General features: G+C 53.7%; 1 protein-coding gene across 1 annotated transcript; it reads right to left on the minus strand.

Annotated features, from left to right (window-relative positions):
* Positions 1-210: 210 nt before the first annotated feature.
* ALX3 (ALX homeobox 3) lies at positions 211-10,252 on the minus strand. Its single transcript, XM_063107110.1, has 4 exons — positions 9,979-10,252; positions 4,451-4,767; positions 921-1,049; positions 211-516 (listed from the first exon to the last, which is right to left on the minus strand). The coding sequence occupies exons 1-4, from the start codon at positions 10,250-10,252 to the stop codon at positions 211-213; spliced, it is 1,026 nt and encodes a 341-aa protein (XP_062963180.1).
* Positions 10,253-22,508: the final 12,256 nt, after the last annotated feature.

Below are 22,508 nucleotides of genomic sequence, written 5' to 3' on the forward strand. Positions count from 1 at the left end.
TAGGCAGCCCCACCTTATCCTAAGAGAAAAGACCCTGTAACATGTTCCCTGCTGGGGGCTGAGCGTCCCAGCTGATCTCCTAGGCCTCTGGAACCCTCTGGGGCTTGGAGGCAGAGGTGTGTCCTCTGTGGCACCCAGGCAGGGTGGGCAGGGAGTGGCTGGGAATGGAAAAGGGGGTGGGCAGCTCAGTCTGTGTGTCCACGCATCCCCTCACGTGGTCCAGTTCAGCAGGCTGGGTGGCTCCTTGGGCTTCACCCTAAGTGAGACGAGGCTTGGAGACTTATAGTCGCTGTCCGAGGCCTCAAAGCTGTGGCCCCCCAGGGAGGGGGAGAAGTCATGGATGGAGTAGATGCCAGGGTGGGCCGTGGAGGAAGCTGGCACCCCCATGAATCCAGCCATATTCCCATGGGTGTGGGAGTATGGAGACATGCACGGGGAGGGGATGCCCTCTGGAGACACAAGGCAGGGCCCTCCAGGGCCCCCAGACCCTGGACTGGGCCACAGGGAGTTCTGCAGCTGAAAAGAAAGGGAAAAGAAGGCCCATGAGCCAGCAGCCCTGGCAGCTGCCTCCATTACCTAAGGGTTCTCTGTCCTCGGGGCCTCAGAAGCTTTCTAAGAAACCTGCCCTCAGCCCAGGTCTACCTCCTCCTACCTCCAACACTCACAGTGGCATCTCAGGAGGCCCTTCATACTCCTTCTCAAAATGAGATTTTCTTCTGTAATTCCTTTGTGCCCTACATGCATCGTTCATGAGACAGACAAGAGCCCACATTTGCAGATGAAGAAGTTAAGTGATCTGCCCAAGGTCACAGAAACTTGATGCTGCTCCAGTTCTCCCTGGGCCAGAGCTCATATTCTTGCTGGCGACCCCATGGGACATGGCCAGGCCCTGACTCACCTGGCCTGGGTTGGGGTCTAACCTGAGGGTGGCTGTCAGTGCGGGGCAGCGCAGAGATGTCATAGGCAGCCGTGAAGGGGTTCCGGCCCTCCTGGATCTTTCCATAACGCTCACGCTTCCGCCACTTGGCTCTGCGGTTCTGGAACCAGACCTGGGGGCAGGTTGGGAGAGGTTGAAGGGGTGATAGAGCAGCCCTGAGGAGTGGAGCCTGCTGGGGACAGAGTCTATGGGTTTGTCCCCCTGTGGGGTGGGGAGCTGGCTCCAGGCTGAAGGATCTCGAGCTGAAAGGGGCCTGTAAATTCACACTGTTCTCAGAGGCAGGAGAGCCTGGGAAGGGGCCTGGGAGAGGCCCTAGCCCAGAGTGGGTTTACTGCCCTTGGGTTCCCAGCTACCACTCCCCGGGCTGAGTCACTCTGTGGTTCTCCAGCCTTACTGTGTCTGGTAAGGATGTAGCAGGTACTCATGAGCCTCAGAGGCCATGGGCACTTCCTGGGTGTACTAGTGCACATGCGTTAGGTTTCTAGGCTCCTTGCCTCATCTCCTTTCCTGTATACCCACCTCACAGCATCTGAGGAATCTTAAAGATATTTCTGTTCAGGTCATGGTCCTTAAACTCTCAGTGGCTCCCCGGAGACCTTGGGTGGCCCAGAGCCCAGCTCCTTAACAAGGCCCCTTGGGACTGGCCTCTGCCCCTCTCCACAGCCTCATGTCCTGCCAGGCAACAACACTCAGTTCTTCCTAGTTGCCTCCCAAGCTCCCATGCCAGCTCTCCTTTGAAATACTCTATCTTGCTTAGGTTTTCCCTGACTGTGCTACCCATCCCCCAACACATACATCTAAACTGGGCACCCTCCACTGGGCTTCCATATACCCTTGACCTCTCCTTGTATTTACCACATTTTATTACCATTACCTGTTTTGGAATCTTTCTCTCCCATTTACTTGTGAGCTCTTGGCAGGTGAGGATGGCGTATCTGTGTGTGGTATACATCTGTGTACATATCTGATGCATTTGTTGTTTGGTATGTACCCTATGACTGTTACGTGTACTGGCGTATGTGTTTTGTATTTCTATCATTTAATAAACATTTATGTGTCAGGCTCTGTGCTAGACATTGGCAATATAAAACAAACAAACAAACAAAAAAAACAACCCTCAAACAAGAAAAAAACCAAAGAAACAAGACAATCTGTGATTTCTAGGGATCTAGCTGGGAGCCACAATAGAAGCAGGGTGTGTGTGTGTGTGTGTGTGTGTGTGTGTGTGTGTGTGAGCTGGGAGCCACAATAGAAGCAGGGTGTGTGTGTGTGTGTGTGTGTGTGTGTGTGTGTGTGTGTGTGTGTGTGTGTGTGTGTGTGTGTGTGTGTGTGTGTGAAGTAAGGCAACTATCCTGGCTGGGATGAGAAATCCCACCCCAGCGTGTGTGTGTGTGTGTGTGTGTGTGTGTGTGTGTGTGTGTGTGTGTGTGTGTGTGTGTGTGTGTGTGTGTGTGTGTGTGTGTGTGTGTGTGTGTGTGTGTGTGTGTGAAGTAAGGCAACTATCCTGGCTGGGATGAGAAATCCCACCCCAGCGTGTGTGTGTGTGTGTGTGTGTGTGTGTGTGTGTGTGTGTGTGTGTGTGTGAAGTAAGGCAACTATCCTGGCTGGGATGAGAAATCCCACCCCAGCCCCTCACACTCCCCTCCTCACAGTCATTTCTACTCATGCAGGCAGGTAAAGCCCTGACAGAAACTGTACATACACCAGTTTCCGAGCTCCCAGGCTGCAGAGATCCCATAACAGTCCTGGTCAAGGGCAGGGAGAGGCCACCGCCACCTGCTAGCTGCCTGGATTTCTTTTCTTTATCCTTCCCCTGCAGGTGGATGAAGGACCCTAGAGCCAGCAAATCTGCTAACTTCACTAGGAATTACTTCCCTGTGACAAACCATTTTCCTCTAGAGTCCCCACTGTACACCTGCACCTGGGCTCTGGACCTGCCCTCTGCATTGTCTGGTGTGTGGTATTATTATTCCTCTCCACAGGGTGGGGTTTATTAGTGGGTGTCATGCTTCTGTAACAGAATATCTCCCTACTCTAGGGCTCCAATCGTCAAGGAAGCTTCTGGACTAGGTCTGAGGGCCTGTGGCTACCCCTGTAACCCTTCCAGGATTGAAAACATCCAGAAGAGGAGCGGGGATCTGTGTTCTTCCATGGGGAAGAGCTATTCAGACCCACCCCAGAAGCCTCCTGGGGTGTTCTAGAGATTCAACGTTCCAGACTCCATGATTTGTGTAATCGAGGTTCATCTTGAATGCTGGGCCTCTTGCCCTGATGACCCTAGGCTCTGGGGAGCCTTGGGGGACAATTCTGGAAGTCTGTTTTGGATGCCACCTGGGAAGAGTAGGGAAGCAGGAGGACCCAGCAGAGAAGGGGCAACAGCCCAAGCCCCTCTGGTGCTAAGTTGGATCCAGATGCATGATCTTCTCTGTAGATGGCAGCTGGCCTCTTTATAGACTGGCCTACCAGTCCCAGTATTCTGCCAGAGCTGGCCTCTACCCTAGTGCCTTCAAAAAGAGTCTACGGAAGGGCCCTTTGCAGGGTGTGATAAACTCGAACTTTGCCTCTATGAAGCTTTGCCCCTCTCCAGTGGGTGAAGCAGACTTCTCTGTCTGAGAGGTCACCTCCTTACATTCCCCTAGAACTCCAAACCCACCCCTCCCAGCACTTCCTACTTGGCATCAGGGAGCCTGCTGTGATCAAGCCAGTTCACAGCAAGACAATGAACTGCCATCTTCCTCTCGAGCCAGACTCTTACTGGCCCTCCTTCCCCTTCCCCAACCCTACTTGCCACCTTCATGCTGTTTGTCATTTCCGACATGCTTGGACATGGTCTTCCCTTTGCCCTTTCCCAGCATCTACCATCCTCCCCGCAAGGTTCCCCTCTATATGAAGCTGGCCAGAGCCCCATCCAGGAAGGTCTGGGATCTGATCTCTGTGGAGGACAGTTTGTTTGGGTGGAGAAGGGCTCCTCCTGGCCAGGTTCTCCCAGCCAGGGTCTGAAGGTCACTGGCTCATGATGACTTTGAGGGTCACTGACCCTGAGACCCCCCCAGCAGGGACTATCCCACTCTGGGCAGCCACCTTGGGAGCAGCCCTGATAGGTTTAGTACTTCACTGCTTCCAAAATGCTGCCATAACTGTGATCCTCAAGATACTCCCTAAGTACCCAGTACTATCATTCCCTTTTCCCAGACTGGGAAACGGAGACTGAGAGATTCAATGACATGCCCCAAATCACCTGGCTAGCTAGTAAGTGGCAGAGTTAGGACTCCCACACTGGTCTTTTTACTCCAGTAGGCCATTACTCCCACACCCATGCATAAGCTCAATATGGGCCACAAAAGCCTGGGGCTCCAGCAGAGCTGGGCATGGAGGGAGAGCCCAGAAGAGGCAGGCTGAGGGAAAGGCAGCTCTGTGAGACGCCAGTGCCTACCTCTCCCAGCCCATCCATCGTCTGGCCCACCCTCTGGGTGGTTGAGGTAGCAAAAAGCCCCGTGCCCACGGTGCCCTCACCTGTACCCGGGCCTCAGTCAGGTCTGTGCGCAGAGCCAGCTGCTCCCGGGCATACACATCAGGGTAGTGGGTTTTCTGGAAGACCTTCTCCAGCTCCTCCAGCTGGAATGTGCTGAAGGTCGTGCGGTTACGGCGCTTCTTGTTCTTGTTCTTGGTCAACTCCATGGAGTCAGGGAGTCCCGGGGAAAGAGGGACCCGCAAGCTGGCCAGGCAGGGGCTTGGTGAGCCTCGCAAGTTAGAGGGCCCGTCTCTGGGGCCCCCTCGGCAGTCCAAGGGCAGCTGGGGGAAGCTGGCAGCTTTGGAGGCCTTCTCCTCAGCTGCAATGGAAAGCACAAAAGGAGGATGGAAACCAAACCAGGGGTTTTGTGGGTGGAATGGAGGGAGGGGAAGAACATTGACGCTCAGTCTCCGCCTCCCCTTCCCTTCCTCCAGGCAGCCACCCTCCATGGGAGCTTGGCATTAGGAGGCCTGCTTGCTGAGCCTCCAGCTGGGGAGGGGGCCCTGGGGAACCATGTGCTCTGTGGTCTGGGCAGAATTGCTGGGGCCGGAGGGGGGTTCATTTCGGGGAAGCGCTCTGTGGTGGTGCGTTCCACAGAGTGTGGAGGTGCCAGGATTGGCGCCACGGCAGGACCCACCACCCTGGCAGGGCCAAGAACAAGGGTGGGGGGACAGGGTGAGAATGGGGTGGTTGACACCTCCCACCCCTGCCGGGAAGTGTGTCCTTGTTCCTGACTCTGCAGGCCTTGGTTCCCATGCCTTTGTGCCCAAGACTCTGCTCCCAGGACCAGGAAGGCAACGAATGAGGATCTCAGACCACCTTTGGCTGGTCTGGCTATACCTCACTCTTGAACCCCAAGTCTCATGTCAACAGCAAATTCTCCGATCTGGGGTATGCTGGACAAGGTGGGACAAAGAACCTTTAGGAGGATCGACTCTCTTTATTCCTCCTAAAGTTATGATGTCTGGTCAAGGACTTAAGCTCCAGCAATAGAAAGGTGGAACCGAGATCGGCTATGCTTGGAGAAGGAGACTTGGGGGACCAGTGTCACAACAGGGCACACCCTCTTTCTGCATCATTCTCATCATCGCCTGCCCTCTCCTTCCCCAAGGGTTTCTGACTGCTCCCCCATTGCCTGTGATTAACAGGCAGGGAGGACTCTATTTCAGACTGGGAACAGTTCCCAGCAGCCCCACTCTGACGTGCTAACCCTCACTCAGGAAGCTTGGAGGAGCCCTGCCACAAACTACTGACGGGGCATAGTGAAAAATAGGTCACCCTAATCGCCCCCGCCTTCTCCCTCTGGCAAAGGACCCCCAGCGGCGTCCCATGAAGTCCCCCCTCAACCGTCCACTGGGATGGCAGATGAGAAGCCACAAAAACACCCCACTGACTCACACAGGCCCCTCTCTGGCCTGGGGCCCATCTCCAGTAGGGGCTTGGCCCCCAGGAGGCCCAGCCAGCTCGCACCTAGAGGCAGTTTCTTCCCCAGGACGTGGTGTTGGGATCACAGCTGTCATTAGGGGAGGACAACACTGGAGAGACAGACTTCTCGGGATCCGGGTCTGATGAGTCCCTGTCTACACTGTGGAAAATAAGTTGGGCAAGGTCTCCCTCAGCTGGAAGAGGGTCAGTGACCTCCCAAGCTGTGAAATAGGTTCCCTGTGTGTGTCCTGGAGGCCTGGGAGAGTCAGGCAGGGCCTGGCCTCTGGCTCTGCCCAGCCTGTACACAGGTAGCCCACAGTGATAGCCCAGGCACCAGGTCTCCTTCATAACTCAGGTGGAGCATAGGGGAGAAAACGCTTCAGTCCCTTCCATTCTTGGCCAACACATTTTGGTTCTAGTGATAGTTCCGTTTGGCATAAGTTTCAAAAGGAAGACTCAGGGAAATTGAACCAAATAACTGAAAATGGTCAGGGAGACCAGGGAGAATGGAAGGGGCATCCCACATACAGCAGGCCCTCAAAGTGTGCAGCCTGAGAAGAGTCTTGGTGTCTTGGGTTTGCAAAGAGACCATGATGGACTACAGGCAGAAAAGCAGTGAGAGTAGCTCAGGGCTGGGGTGAGGACTGGAGTTTGGAGAGTATGGACATCACTGCAGAGGGCTCCCCCAAACCCTGGGCTTGCTCATCTGCTTCTTTGACCTTCAGTGTCTGCCCCAACAGGACCTTCCCAAAGAAAGTGTCCAGATCTGGGGCTGTGGGACTTGCCTTCCTGACCTTGAGCCACACAGCTGCCTCAGTCAAGGGATGAAAGTGCAGCCGGACTTAGAACTGTTTTCCAAAAACAGAGGCCAATCCCACTGACCTGTGCTTGCCTCCCATGTCTGTCTGTCCAGTCTACAGCCCTCTCAAGAGAGCACAGAATCCCTCCTTCCTCATTCTCATTGCCATTGCCCTGAAACCCCCTCGATCTGCCTGGAGAACTCCAGGGAGAGGGCAGCATCCCTCCTCTTTGGGGGACAGAACTTGGAGTAGTGTCCTGAGGAGCAAGGTTCAAAAGAGAAAAGCGACAGACATGGGATAAACGGAGGGCAGCAATCGAGGCAAGGCAGACCAGGAATGAAGTAGGCAGTTTGAGTCTAAGCTTGTAAAAGGGAAGGCTTCTCTGTTAAGGATGGGGCACATTCAAGGCGTGCACAGGCTGTGTATAGGAGCCACTGCACCTGGTCGACATAGGTTGTAACTGGGAACCTGGGGCTCAGCACCAGGGTGTCCTCGACCTGCACAACCGCAGGACCACAGCAGCAGCTGTCAGGTGTGAAAGCCAGGAGCCAAGACTGAGACCTTTTACATGGCAATGGAACTCTCTATCCCTGCCCCGCTCTCCTGCCTGCCGCACCTCCGACCCCCGCCCCCGGGTGGGCCAGAGCCCCCACTAGCGGCTGCCTCCAAGCCACTGTGCAGTTGAGAAGTAGCAGCGCTTGGGGCTGCCTACCGGGCGACCCACTGCCCTCACGGATGGAGTCCACTGAGGCCGCAGGACCAACCGTCAGGCTTTCACCTTTCGCTGCAGCCTTGCTCCGCGCCGCGCTTTTTCCTTTGCCACGCTGGGGTCGCTAAGCGACCCGCAGAGCCGGTGTGGACAAAAACGCCTTGCGTAGGACCCCGGCGGGTCCTTGGTGCTCTTCCTAGAGGTACTCAGCCTTGGCCTAGAGGCCTTAGGACTCTCCGCGACGTCCGCGGTCTGCCCGGTCATCCGGCTCAACGCCTCGGCGGCGGGCAAAATTCTAGCTAGAGTCACCGCCCTGGGCTCCGAGGTCAGGGAGCTACGCTCGGGGACAGACTGGAGGCCCCAGCGGAGCAGGAAGGAACCGCCGGGTATTTTTCCGGCTCTCAGAGCAGCCACGCACGGGGGGCACGAGGGCGGCTGGCACCGCCAGGACGCGGCCCGGGTCCAGAGCAGGGCTGGGCGCTCCCTGCAAAGGGCAGCCCGAGGCGGTGCGGGCGACGGGCCGGAGAGGAGCCCGGGGCGCAGGCCCTCGAGCCGCAACTGCCCGGCCTCCGCACAGACCGCGCCGCAGAAGGGGCGCAGCTGCGCGCTCACTGGTCTAAATTGGAAACGCTCCGAGCCCGTTAGTTTAAAAGCAGGGGAATAAGGCGGGTTTCCCCTTCGCCAGCCACTTCCCGCAAGTTAGACTGAGCGGCCCGAGCCACGCGCCGCGCCGAGGTCAGCTCTGCCGCGGAGACGCGGGCTGCGCGCCCAGCTCGGCCCGGGTCTCTGCCCAGGCCCCGCTCGCACCGGCCACACCGGCCACCCGTCCCTTTCGTTTGTCCGTCCTCCGCTCAACTTGAATCGTTAATTTTCTCATCCCTCCTGTCCTCATTTTACGTTCTACTCTTTTAGGACGCCCCCCCTTCTTTCGTTGCGTCTGCTCCCTCCCTCTTCGTCCTTCCCCTGCTTCTCCATTTACCCGCTTCGTTCGATCTTCGCTTGATTTTTTTTTCGTTCGTTCGTCATTTACTCCTTTTCGTTCTGGCCAGCTCGCCGTCTGCCGTTTACCTCTCGTTCTCGCCTCTTTCTTCCGTTGTTTTGTTCAATTTTTCTCTCCCCCGTTTTGGTGGCGGTTCACGTTTTCTGGTTTTCTTTCTGCGCATTTCGTTGTCGGCGACGCCCCGGCCGTCGGATCCCGCGTTCGGCTCCAGCGCTCTCGGCGCCAGGGCGGTCCGGGCGCCCCGGCAGTTCGTGCGGGCTGCGGCGCGCCCAGCGGGGACGCGGGCCTGCGGGGTGGGTCCTGCCCGACGCGGCGCGCCGAGCCAGGCCGGGTACCTGTCCCCAGCGGTGCTCACGGCGCTGCGCGGCCGCCGCCGTCTGGCTGGGATCAGAGGAGCCAGGCCAACTGCTTTTCATTAAGTCTCAACTGTGGTTTTTATCAGGAGAGCCTCTTTCAAAGGGCACAGACACGAAACTCCGCGGACTCGCTCATTTCCTCTGCTGACCCCCACACACCTCCCCGCCCTCCCTACACATTCCCGCCGCCCTGGCTGGACGAAGGCCCGAGTGCCCGGCCGCTCCGTGGGGGCCCGCGAGGCGCCAGGGGGCAGCGGCGGCGGCGGGTTGGGGCGGATCTCGGAGGATCCAGCTCCGGGCCTAGGCTGAGGGATGCGGCAGCGGAGGTGGGGTGGGCACGGACGCCGAGACTCCTACAGGTCAGCGGGCGCAGTGGGCGGCAGCGGAGCTGCGGACCAGCCTTCCAGGCCCCGGCGTTCAGCCGCGTTCTCGGGTGATGACGCGGTCCAAGCAGCCTTAGCGCTCAGGACACCAGCCCGAGAGCCACAGGCGCCCGGGGGTTGGGGCCGCCCAGGGCTGCTCCCGACGGCCCATCGGTGACAATCAGTGCGGGGAAGCCAAGACTTCGAGAAGGGCGGCCATCACCGTGCACAACGACGGGGAGGCCAGGTTAGTCTGAGAAATAAGAACACAGTTATTCCGCCTTAAGAATGGCCTCGGCACTGCGGGACCAGCCGCGTCCGCTCTGCCGAGCGCCTGCCGCACAGGCTGGCCCCGGGAGAAGCGGGCCGAGGCCAGGCCGCAGCCTCCGGCCGAGCCCGGTTTAGCCATTCTCGGTAGAGGCCCAGCCGCTGGGCCCTCAAGGGGTGTCAGACACAAAAGCCGCACTTCTCTCCCCGCGTCAGGGCTCAGTGCGGCTCCCAGGCCCGCGGCAGGTCTGGGCTTCTGGGTTGGTGGCAGTTCCAGAACAATTCCGGCCAAGCATGACTTTCCTTCCCGGCCCCGGCAGCCTTCGGGCCCGACTGGGCCCCGGACCGTCGCCGCTCTACCCTCCCTCGACTTCCCGCTTCCTATTCCCGCCGCCGGAGACTCGGGTGGCTTTGCCTCCCGCACCGCATTGGCCTTTGCCTGGCCCGGCCAGCGCCAATCCAGCTTCTGAGGGAGCCGTGGAGAAAGAAGAGAGGGTCAAAAAGATGAGAAATAGGCGAGGGGGAGAGAAGCGGGGAGGCCCGGGCGGGCCCGTGTGGGGAAGCAGGAGAGCGAGCCGGGACTGGGCGCTACGCCCTGCGCTGCGCGTTACCTTCCGCGGGGCCCTCGTAGAAGTGGCCGCCGTTGAGCGCTGGGCCGGGCCCGAGGTCCTGCAAGTACTTGGCGGGCGGCTTGGCAGGTTCTGGGAGGTAAGGCTCCAGGGGGCCGCAGGCCGGAAAGCGGGTCAGCCGCGCGCGGGGCGGAGCGGGGTGCAGGTGAGGCGCGGCGGCGGGGGAACCCTGGGGGCCCGGCGGCTCGTCCCCCGCGGCTGCATACGGGCCGGGTACGGGCCCCACGACGAAAGGCGCGCAGCGCTCAGGGTCCATGCCGGCTCGGGGCGCACAGGCCGCCGGGGCTCCGGGGCTTGAGCTGCCCGCGCGGCCTGTGAGCGCCCGCCAAGGGGGAGGGACCTGGACGCGGGGGCGCGGAGCCCCCGGGAGCGGCGCGCGCCGCGGGGGGCGGGGGGCAGGGCAGGGGAGGGGGCTGCGCCTCTGACTTAATGCTGGAACCATCCACGTCACGTGCGGCCCCGCGCGGATTAACCCCTGGGAGCCCGGGAACCCCCTGATTCACCCTGTGTCCCAGACAGTTCGAGGAAAGGAGGAAGAAGCTGCCTCTTCTCGGGGGCAGGATCCTTTTTGTCTACCCATTAGGGTGAGCCCCTTGCTCACAGCAGCACCCTTGGTTCTGATATCCAGCCTGGTGGCTCTTGCCGCTGGAGAGATGAGACAATGTGGGGGCAAACTACTTCTTCCCCTGACAAACACTTTCAGGCCTGGTCTCCTAACATCAGCCTGGGATGAGGGCCTGGGGCAGACAGAGGGTTGGGCTATGACTTTACTTCGCTTTCTTTCCTGGGTGCGGGGGGGGGGGGGGGGGGGGGGGGGATGTTGCCCTCAATAAAAACACCTCTCTTAGAGACCTCGTGTTTCTTACAGAGAGAGGAGTTACTGAGAGTTGCAGAGGAAACAGCTCTAAGCTGGGAATGCAGGGCTGGGGAGCTTGGGTCTGGGCACTATCATTAATTAGCTGTGGCACCTTGAACCAGTCACTTAGCGTCCTCCTGTGACTCAGGAGATTGGGCTGAATCAACTCTCAGAATCTTTCTATGTTTGTGGTGCGTTTCAGAGGCAGGGCCAGAGCAGACATGGAGACTCCTGGGGCCACTCAGGTCTGGGCAGGGTTCAGCAGAGGTAGCCTTTGGAGCAGGTGGAGTAATAGAAGGGCTGGTGTTCCTTTTGAGCAGGAGGTGTGGAGTGAATGCCCTTCAGGAGGCAAATGATCTGAGTGTCTGGGGACCCACTGGAGAGAAGCTGTGTGCTGCTCAGACCTCAGGGCTCTGCTGCCCCAGGCCTGCCATTTTGGAGGGGAAGAGGTTAGGACCACATCTTCTAAGAGCTGGGTCTCCCCAGCCAAAAGTAAGCATAGGATTAGGGCAGTAGCTTAGAATTTCTGAGAAGAAAAAGGACCCCATCCTACCTAAGATCTTGGAAGAAATACCTGAGAGTCCTAGGACCCTGCTCACCTCCCATGGATTGAAGAGCCCTTGGATCTGGATTATACCTTTCTTATTTTCAATGCCCCCAGAAACTAGCGAAAGGAGTTGGGAGTCAAACATCATTTGTATTTCATTTGAATTCTCAATTTTAAAGGAATCCAAGAGGCCTGGTGTGAACACCTCCCTCTTCCGCTGGGGGCTTAGAGGGGTTTTTTTGGCTGTCCTCAGCCGGAGTTGGGCTGTAAATCAAGGCCAAACAGGAACCAGAAGCCTTGCATCTCACAAGAAGTCATTAAGCCATTATTAAACATACCATAACTTCTCTGAAGCCTTATTGGTTTAAACATCATTTTGGAGGCATTATGGCCATTAGGGCTGCTAATCACAGACAGCAGACTGGGCAGAGAGATGGAAGCACCTGGGGCTGGTATTTCCAGCCAAGAGGGAGGCTCAGCTCGAAATTAAGCTTCCCCTCTGGCCTCACCAGGAGGATCTGTTCTCCAGGATCCAGTGGATCCTAGCTCTGGGCAAACAAATTGTAATGATCACCTTTGCCCATTAATGTTTTTCAATAGTTGTTTGGATATTGTTGACTTTTTGGGATGTTAGTGTTAATTCAGGACACCTATTATATTCCACAAAGTTATTAAGCATTTTACTGTGGAGGATGCGAGTATGACAGGAAAAATGTTGCCAACAATTTAAACAAGACAGTCTGAATTAAATGCCAAGTGTTTTGCCTTAGATTTTCTGAGCCTCAGTTTTCTCATCATAAAAAAGGGCGACACACATGGACGTTTGAGAAGCCCTCGTGTTTCGATGCAGTGTGTTAATTTAAGAGATGATGATGGTGATGATTACGATCTTCAGAAATGGCAGTCCAGATTTCTGGTTCCATCACTGAATTAGTGGAAGGCTCTTGACTCCATACTGAATGGGCCTAAGGCTGGAGCTGAGCAGAGAGACCTAGGGACCCACACCCTTTCCCAAGCACAGAATTCCTCCTGACATTCTCCCACTCTCTGAACAGAACTAATTTTTATGCCAAGATGTTGCTACCATTGAACTGAGGAAACAGAAAGCCCCAGATTACATTTGAATTGGGTGGGTAAATGAGGTTGCCCCTCCTGGGAGGGTTTTCTCCCAGTACCATGCAAAACAGGACACTGAGAGGAGACTTTCCTGCTCCCCTTTAAACCACTAGTGCAAACTCTTTAGTAACTCTAAAGTTGCTGTTTTTATATTTTCTATGCACCTGCTCCATTAAACTCTTGCCACATTCTATGCACCTACTCCATCAAACTCTTCCCAGTCTAGAAAGATGCATAGAAAACATGAAAACAGTAACAACAGAGTTGGTGAATTTTTCTTAGGAAGGCTAGGAGATCACGGAGTGCCATAGAGGCCTTCATATTACAGATAACAACAATAGCTAACACAGTGTGCTGGCCACTGTCTCATGTATTCTACATACATAGATTTATTTAATTCTGACCACAATCCCACGAAGTAGGCACAATTATTAGCCCCGTTTTACAGAGAAAGAGCATGAGGCTACAGAAGGAAGCCATTTATTCAGAGTTGACACAGCCCGTAAGTGGCAGCACCAGAATTTATGCTCAGATCTGTGATCCTCCACCCTCATGACCATCTCTCTTTTTCAGCTAACTTAACAAAGCTGAAAGCATTCACTGCACACCCTTCTTTTCCCAACAGGAAGGTTGGGACTTCTTCCTGAAAGAGAAGTTGAGGCCACAGTGGACTGAGGACAGAGTTGGTTTGAGACAGAGCTGCATTGCTGTCTTCTTGATCATCATGTGGCAGTTTATCATGACTAGCTGCACCCAGCTGTGGTGGCCTGGACCGTAGGTAGAAGGTGGTTTCTGCTAAGCAGAGACCAAATGAAACAGTGTATCTAACACCTGAAAGCTTTATGACTGACCAGCACAGTCAGATGTGATGCAGAATTTTAAGAGAATTTGTGAGTCCAGCACTCGTGCTGTTTAATAACAAGTTGAATTACAATAGCATTTGTCACTGATACATTGTCCATGGAGTAAGAGATGAACTGACAGCAGGACCCAGATGATTCTAGGTCCTGTAATGAAAAAACCTTTTAAAAAACCTTTCCATTTGCTGAGAAAAACTACTTTTTAAGGAAGCGATACTTAACAGGCTGTTTTACACTGGCTGATTGTTGAATTCATTCATTCGATGGGAAGACCTACTATGTGACAGGCATTTGCAGGCATCAGGATATAGCAGAGAGCAAGACAGATGTGATCCCTGCTTTCATGATGCTAACACTTTGCTGGAATGGAAACGTCTCATCCACCCTGAAGAAAATCGTTGTTTGGATGTGAATTAGAATGGCATCTGGTCTCGAGAGCAGAGTTCCTGGCTCCTGGCCTCAACTGTAAGCAGTTCTTCGATCAGGGGAACATCAGTCCCACCTACTTTCCCTTTCATTTTCTGCTTCCCTCAGGCTACACCACATGAAGGAGGATGCTCTCCTTTTTCTCCCAGTGGCTATCTAGAAGTGGTCAGAACAATGGGAAAAGACTTAACCTCAGATCTCAGATTTGCTTGACATGTACGAAACTTCCTTCCAGACAGGAAAAACTCAGTTACTTTTTCTTCTTCTAAGGGAAGACAGTCACTCTTACTCTTGTCCTATTTAGACACTGAAATCCTAAATAGATCCCTATGAAAATTCTGGGTTTGGGAGTCCAAGTAGATTGTTTCTCGTTAGTGACATTCTTCCTGGAAGGTCAGGCTAAGGAATGGTAAATAAACGTTCAGATCCGGTGCTTTCCTCTCACCCATGATATTTTTTAAAAAAAGAAAGAAGGGGGGAAAATGCTTCGTGCTATGAATTCCCAGGATCCTTGGCTGTGATTCTAAAAATCTATGCTGAAGTCTGTGCTTTGGGGTGAAATTTCTGGGAAGATTAGGGAGCCATTTTTTGCTTCCATTGATACGGTCTATTTCTTTAGGAAAGGCATTTAACCTCTCTGAGTCTCAGTTTGGAAAATCAGGAGGAATGGTTCTGTAGTCTAGCTCTACTGGAGTGGATGAGATAGTGTTTATAAAGATGTTTCTTGAGCCTGAATCCACCAATGAACCTATATTTTTCTGCTCATTCTCTGTCCACCTCACTGGGGTTGGGAATGGGGGGAGGGGCAGGGACGTGGAGCTGTGTCTGTCATGCGGCAGTGTCCTGAGGGCCTGAGTTTGTCCCCATGTCTGATTTACTGCCTTTGTGTGAAGGTAAACTGATTACATGGCAAATGCCAGCATGGCCCATGGAGAAGTCATTTGGTGGGGGAGTTTGTGATGAAATCATTCTTAGTGTGACTTAAAAGGGGGCAGGTTTAAACTTCTCAGCCTTTATTTAATACTTTGATTCATCAATTTTATGTATTCATTTGTTTATCAAGCATTTATTGAATGCCTGCCATGCGCCAGACGAAAGGGCTGCACAGTGAGGACAGAGCCAGAGACAGTGCCACTTACTCTCAGGGTTTTTCCAGACTAGCAGGAGAGAGACACATGCAAAAGGCATTATACCATAGAGTGGGCTGTGCTGAGGTGGGAGAGCACAGGGGGCGGTGGGGACTGTGAGAAGGGCACCTGTCACAGCCTTGGGCTGGGGGCAGCTGGTCATGGGACACTCCAAGTTTGAATTTGCATTTGTTGAACATTGCTGGAGCCTGGGGAAGGAAGAGAGTTTGGGCTGGAGTGGGAGGAAGAGAGAAAAAGGTGGAGGAGTCCACAGGAATCGAGGGCAACTCCAGGGAGTGGGAAAGATGGCCCCACAGGCATGGGTCAATAGTGTATGCCAAGCACAGCTTCCAGCACTGGATTCACCAGCAGGAGATAAGGAGGGGGAAGCCCTGGGCCCCGGGAAGTCTCCCTACTCTAACTGGGGGACCCAGGTCCCCATAATGCAAGCTGGCAGACATTAAGACAACATGAAAATAACGACAAGAACAAAAAGCGCATTTGTTTGCTGGGAGCCGTGAGATGGAGTGGCGGGGAGGAGACATGTGATGTGGGCTGGGTGGGGTAGTCCGTGAGGCCTTTTGTAGCAGTGTTTTGGCTTCTACAGCGAATGCTGGCCAGGGCACCCTTGAACTCATTTCAGCAGGAAATCCATTGGTTCCAGAGTGCAGATTCCAGATTTGTTATTTTACAGGCCTAATAAGTATATAATTATCACATTTGGGGCCCCTCAAAGGAAATGCAAGAACACACCACTGAACACCCTGAGAAATGTGCGTGGGCCACCCAGGGTTCTGAAAAGAGCTTATCACCGTGTTACAGATGCATCCACTCCAGCCCAGAGCCTGCTCCTGCACTTGAGGAAGAGAGAGAGGGAATACTGGGCTGGAACGTCACAAGGGACTAGGAGAAAAACAAGAGAAGAGAGTGGAAGGCCCTCTGTCCAGCTTCCTCTGGAGTCTCCAGGGAAGGAGAGGTAGTGGATGGGAAATAGTAATAACATCCACTATTTACGGAACATCTACCACATGCCAGGCAAACACCTTCTCACTTAATCTTTACAATGTTATAAAGTTTGTGTTAAGATCCCCATTTTACAAATGAAGGCTCTGAGATTGGACTGTGTATTAGTTATCTAATGCTGCATAACAAATCACCCCAAAACTTAGTGACTTAAACAAAACTAGTCATCTACTGTGAGTCAGAGATTTTGGAGCAGCTTGGCTGAGTGGTTCTGACTTGGGGTCTCTCGGGACCCCAAGTCAGATATTGGCCGGGGCTGCAGTCTGAAGGCTTGACTGGGGCTGGAGGATTTGCTTCCAAGTGGCTTGCTCACATGGTTGGCAAGCTGGTGTTGGCTGTTGACTGGAGGCCTCAATTCCTCTCCGTGTGGGCCTCTCCCTATGGCTGATTGAGTGTCCTCACAACCTGGCAGCTGACCTCACGCACAGTGAAGGGACCAAGGCCATAAATGGTGCAGTGCCATTTATGGCCTGGCCTCAGAACTCATACACCATTACTTCTGCTGTAGTCTACGGGTCACGTGGGCCAGCCCTAATTTAGTGTGAGAGAGAATTACACAAGGTGAGGCTCCTGGGGGTTATTTTGAAGGCTGGCTACCACTGACTGGTTCAGAAAACTGCCTATAACCCACTTCTGCTAAATGCTGCTGGGATTCATACCCAAGTTGACTGTCTCCAAAGGTAAGGCTCTCCTGCTAAATGTTGGGTCAGAAGGAGTGGTTACATTGAAGAGTTACGAAGACCTGAAAGGGGATAATGGGGTGCCTGGCAGGCAAGTGTCAAAGCCCACTGGGCAGTGATAGTCACACTGCCTGTCCTGAGGGAGACTGGGGAGACCCCCAGAATGGGGACAGTGTGTGTCCTGGTTTTCTCTGTACCCTGCGTGTTGAACTGTCATAGGAGGAAAACCCCTGGGGGGTTCCCTCCATGCTGAGAACTGGTCTCCAGCCCCATGGGGTCTCTTAGTTCGTGTGGGTAGAGGGAGGAAGCAGACTCACCTTTTCTCTGTGCTGTGCAGAGGAGAGGCATGAGAAGTGCATCTGAATTCCCTATTTGCATTGCTGTCAGCTTATCAAAGGGAACCCTGGCCTTACATCTTGGCCCGAGTGACAGAGAAGGGAGATGTTGTTGAGAGCCCACAATGAGTTAGGTCTGAACTAGATACTGTACATTTTTAAGCTTCATATAATTTTCTCAGGAAGTAGCTATGATATCTACTTTACAGATGAGAATACAGAGCTCAGAGAAATTAAGTAAATTGCCCAAGGTACCATACTCTTCCTAAATGATAGAACCAGGAGGCACCCCCAGGCAGGTGCCCTAGTAGGCTCGAACCATCTCCAGCGTGCCATGCTGCCTTGAATCATCTCCGATAGGCCTCCAGACATTCAGGAGATGATCTGAGCATTCAGTGAGCAGAGCCTGTGCTCAGCGGAATGAAGGGGCTAAAAATGAAGCTCTGTTCCAAAGCCTGGGTGGATTCTTCTTACTGGATTTTTTTTTCTCCTGGGGAGACAAGATTTGGACCTACGAACAAATACCCAGAAATACAAGATGTTTGATATGTGTGAGGTGGCCTGCCCTTGCTGAGGAACAGACAGAAGCAGGAGGGGGCTGGTGTATTCCCAGGTCACTTCCAGGTAGAGAAGAAAACTACCAGATGGTCATGAGCATGTCAGCACTAATCCCTAGATTCCCATCTGCACAGCCATTGAGACCAAGGTGTGGAAAATGGAGCCTATTTTCTTTCAGACAATGGGGAGCCATGACAGAGTATTGAGAAGCACTTGGAGCAGGGCTTGGCCCATAGTGAGTGTTCAACAAAGGTTAGTATTATTACTTATATTGTTGTTATTTAGTGGGAGAATGAGAGCTGTGCTTTGGGAAGATAATTTTGGGTGCTTGACAATAATAATAATAATAATCATAATGGTGATGATGATACCTAACATTTGTTGAGCCTTTACTGTGGGCTAGGTCCTTTAAGTACATTATATTATTCTAACTTCCTTATGAGAGAGGTACCACTTTCTCCATTTTACAGATGAGAAAAATAAGGCACAGAGAGGGTAAGTAACTTGCCCAAGGTAGCCCAGGGGCATAGGAGAAGGGGACGCATTTAGCAGGTAAGAGATTGGTCCAGGCATGAGGTGACAAAGGCCTGCATTGGGGTGTGGCTGAGGGAATGGAAAGGGATGTCTGGAGGGAAGAGTTATTAGTGGAAAGCAATGATCAGACTTATTGCCAGAAGATCATGGAGGGATAGGGGGACAATCAGCAGCCCAGAGAATGGGGCCACAGGGACCCCACATCTGGCATTAGTAGGAGGATGGCTGGATCTCTGGAGATGGCATAGGAATATGTCTTCGGGGAACATTTTGGACCTCTAAGCCAAATTTCCATTCAGGAAGGGGTCCTTCACTCCGGTATTCATTGTGAACTGCAATGTAAGGGCATCTTTAAAGCCGTGGGCTACTCTCTGGAGTTTGGGGATCTCCTTTAGGCAGCAGAGGGAAGAGGGCTCAGAATAGACTTTCCAGGCTCAGGGATGCTGTGAAGAGTGCCATCCAGGTGACAGCAGTAGGCACAGTAGATGCAGAGTGAGAGTCCCCCTCAGACAGTGTGGGCCATCCCCCAGCCTGGGCTGAGAGGCCTCGGGTGGAGTTAGAGGGAGAAGCCCAGCCTCTGGGGTCGGCATAATTCCTGGGAAGCAAGCAAGATGCGGCTGGGCAGGTGGGGGTGGGGAGTATGCGGGGAAGACCAGGTCTGTGGCTGTTTTGACTTTCTCTGTGGAGGTTATGAAACACCTGGTCCATTTAAAGGAGTAGGGAGTACCCGAGATTTCTGCTATAGGGGAGGTGGCTCTCTCCACAAAAGTCCCAAACGTTGGAATTGAGATGACAGTGATGATTTTAAAGCAGCTCCTGTCTTTGGGCTGGGCACCATGCCAGGCAGATTGGGGTGGGGTGTGGAGGGAGGCCAGCCTGTTGTGGGAATGTGGGGCTCTGTTGGTATGAACAGAGCATGTGCACGTGTGGAGTATGTGTGTGTCTGTCTCCCTACTCAGGAGAAGCATCAAAGCCCTGCTTCTGCTTTGGGGGCCCCTTGCAGCAAGAAGTAGGCAAGCCCTGGATTTTGCAGGGTCCTCACAGGGGAGGGTATCTGCAACCACACACAGACCCCAGGATGTCTGGGGAGAAACACTTCTGTAGGCACATTCACACCAGATCCATGGGGCATAGAGACCGGATATTTTGCAGTTTGATAAACTTCATAAAATAATGGAGCCGACTGATTTTCTGCTGCCTGAATAGAAGTATTCTAAGAACCCATGCCAAGAAGATAAATAAGACCATGGCTCCAGGAGAGGAGCTGAAACAAATGTGCAGCGAGAGGTACATCAAAGTAAAACTAGTTCTTCTGACGGCTGGGGGCTCTGTGTGTGGCGAAGTGTGTGTGCATGTGAGCATGTGTGTGAACGTGTGTGTGTGTGTGTGTGTTGGGGCAAGTGTTTGGCAGACACTAGGCCACATCGAGGGGCCTGGAGATGTACCCTGGGCTGTTGCCAACCCCTCTGAAGGCAGCCCTCTACACACCAGGCCTGCCTGGGATTTAGCTAGGATTAGGCCCAGGCCTGCTTAGCACAAAGAAAAACGAGTATTAGCCACTGCTGGAGGATTCAGGCCTAGTAGACAGCCAGCTGAGGGGGGAATTCAAACTGCAATATCTGCTCTGAGGGGTCAGGAATCCCTCAGTGGGCAGGGTGACTGCTGGCCAGCTGAAAGATTCATTGCGTACTGATGACAGGGGATACTAGCTTGGGCTAAAAATATCAGCCCTCTCATATGTGGCTCCAAACACTCCAGGGGGTCCAGGGGAAATATACGGGCATGGGAACAGAATATTAGACCTGGATGGGAGCTTGAACACCATCTAGTTCAAAGGTTCTCAAAGTGTGGTCCTCAGGCCAGCAAGAGCAACGTGTGAAAATTTTTTAGAAAGGCGAATTATTGGGCCCTACCCCCAACCTACTAACTCAAAAACTCTTGGGGTGGGGCCCAGCAATCTTTGTTTTAACAAGTTTTTTCTGGGCTATTCTGTTGCACTCTGAAGTTTGAGAACCACTGATCTAGTCTGCCATCTTCACTTTAGAAATGAGGAATGGAGGCCTAGAGAGTGAGCTTTTGCCGGGAGCACACAGCTAATTAGGACATAGCCACTCTCCCCCTCACCCATATGGCCTCAGCTATTTATTTTGCAAATAACATGAGGGATTTTAATAAATTCTTTTAGAGGCAATTGTTGTGTGTTTATATATTTTCCATTTGTTAATAAGCTATTTAGATCGGTAGTGTTGCTAAGGCCTAAACTGCGGAATGACTTGCTATAAAGTTCAGGCTCTGGGAAGTGGACTTGGAGGCTACAATGTCCCTTTCCAGTTCAGCTCCAGCGCAGGCAGACAGGTCATGCTCCCCCAGCTGGCCCCCACATCCCCAGCCCCTTCTTCCATCGTCTGTCCCCAGATGCTCTGTCTGTAACTACACCCCAGCCCCATAGTCTCGCTCTGTGTGGATGTTTTGGTCAATAATCCCTCCCTCAATTTGCTAGGCCAAGTGAGGGTGGACAGGCGGGATTAGTTTCGACCACTGGCCTTTGCTGCCTTCCCGAGAAAACCTGCCTCTCCTTCCAGCTTTCACAGTGGGCCCAGCATGTTTCTAATATTGCATCAGTGTTTTCCCCAACAGTAATGCTTTAATGGGAAGATTTGTTCTCTGTACGGGAAACATGTGGGCCCTTGTTGGATGCTGTAAGAGCAAGTTGCCCTCCACCACGGCCATCTGGTCACCTCCAGAAGCTCCCCTCCCTGAGCTCAGGAGAAGGGCAGTTTTCTAGATCCTGTGGTGTGAGGAGGAGTGAGGGGTCCTCTGAAACTTGTGGGTGAGTAACTCTTCTAGAAGAGCAGGATCACGATAGTGCGTTTACGTCAGCCCAAATTCCTGGGAAATTTATACAAAAATTCTGTTGTCTGAATTTCCTAGCAAAAAGGGAAGCAACCAGTTTGCTTTGTCCAGTGTAAACTGGACCTTACCGAAGGATTTTAAATGAGGGGACAAAGGGAGAAACCCACCCTCTCCCTTCCTCCTCCTAGGGCCTGGATGGAGATGGCTGGCAAGTGGGTAGGGGGAGGAAGCCCAGTGTAGGACCGAGTCCCTGGCCCCTCTTGTCAGAGAGAGGCTTCCCTGGCCCCAAACCTTAATAAACTAAGCCCCTGCCTGTCTGGGAACATGATTGTCTTTTCCTGAGCCTTGGAATTTCTGAAGTAGCATTTCTCGCCTTCAGGGAACAGTGACACTGTGAACGTTTGTTTGATTCACCAATGTCCTCCTCTGCTTCCCCTGCCCAAGGTCTATAACCTGCAGTAAAACAGCTAAAGTTAATCAAAGTGTATTTCATTTTGAGCATTTCACAAAGCCCTGGAGATAACTGGAGTCTCCCTGGAGTGTTGCAAAACGGGTTTGGAAATCTCAGATGAAGAGAATGTTGGGCCATGATGACAGACACAAAGGAGAAGCAAAGAGAGAAAGAGGTGAGGGCGAGACAGAGCTTTCAGTTTCCGCTGGGGCTCCCGATGGGGCGCCAGGGCTCCGGCGGGTTTCACAGTAGTTCAATCCAAAATTCTAACGTACTGGGAACAGAGATGGAAAGAGACAGAGTCTAGGAGAGACAGAAAAAGACACAGAAATTCTCCCCGAGTCTCCCCACTCCGCCAATGACAGTATCACCCCAGGAAGAGACACCGTCTGTTCCAGAACCTCCTTTCCCCCGTTCCACCAAAACTACGGGATTTTAGGGAAGCCCCTCTGTAAATTCAAAGTACGCTGCTTTGAGTTTGGTCCCTAAAACTTGCCTCCTGCCCTGGAAGATTTATTTTATTAAGTGGTCCACACCTGAAAGTAATTGAATCTCGGCGTGGGTGCGGGGGCTGCGGAGGGAGGGCCGAGGCGCGGCGGCGGCCTCCAGCTCGTCTCCGGCTCCGCGCCCCGCGCGTCCCGGCGCCCTCATGTCTCTCTTCCGCGCGCCGCAGCCTTGCACCGGCCTCCCGCGCCGGCTTTGCGGAGAGAGGCCCAGGGCGCGTGTGGGGAAGGAGAGGTTTGTGGGGCGGGCGGGAGTGGAGTGTGAATGTGGGGCAGGGGCTGCGCCCAGCGTCGCCCCTCACCCTCGCGCCGCGGGGGCGGCTGATGCAGATGCCCGGGTCCCTGCCGCGCGCCCTCGCCAGCCCGCAGAAATTGTTCGCCGCGCTGGCGCAGGAGTCCCCTCTCAAAAGGGAGTAAGAGACAGATTGAAATAGATAAAAAGCATTGAAAGTTTAATGTCAACCTTAAGTCTCTATAAAACCAGATCAAAGGCAACAGGCGCTTGATTTCTTCCCGGATCGCCGGGGGCCTCGGGGCTCGGGGCGCCCCAGGAGTCGAGCCCGCGGCCGCCCGGCGCGCTCTGCTCTCCAGCTGGAGCCGAGGACTCGAGCACCGCAGCCTGGGGCCTGAGTCGGGCCGGGGA

This window comes from Cynocephalus volans, chromosome 8 (genome assembly GCF_027409185.1).
Source record: "Cynocephalus volans isolate mCynVol1 chromosome 8, mCynVol1.pri, whole genome shotgun sequence".
Lineage (NCBI taxonomy): Eukaryota > Metazoa > Chordata > Mammalia > Dermoptera > Cynocephalidae > Cynocephalus > Cynocephalus volans.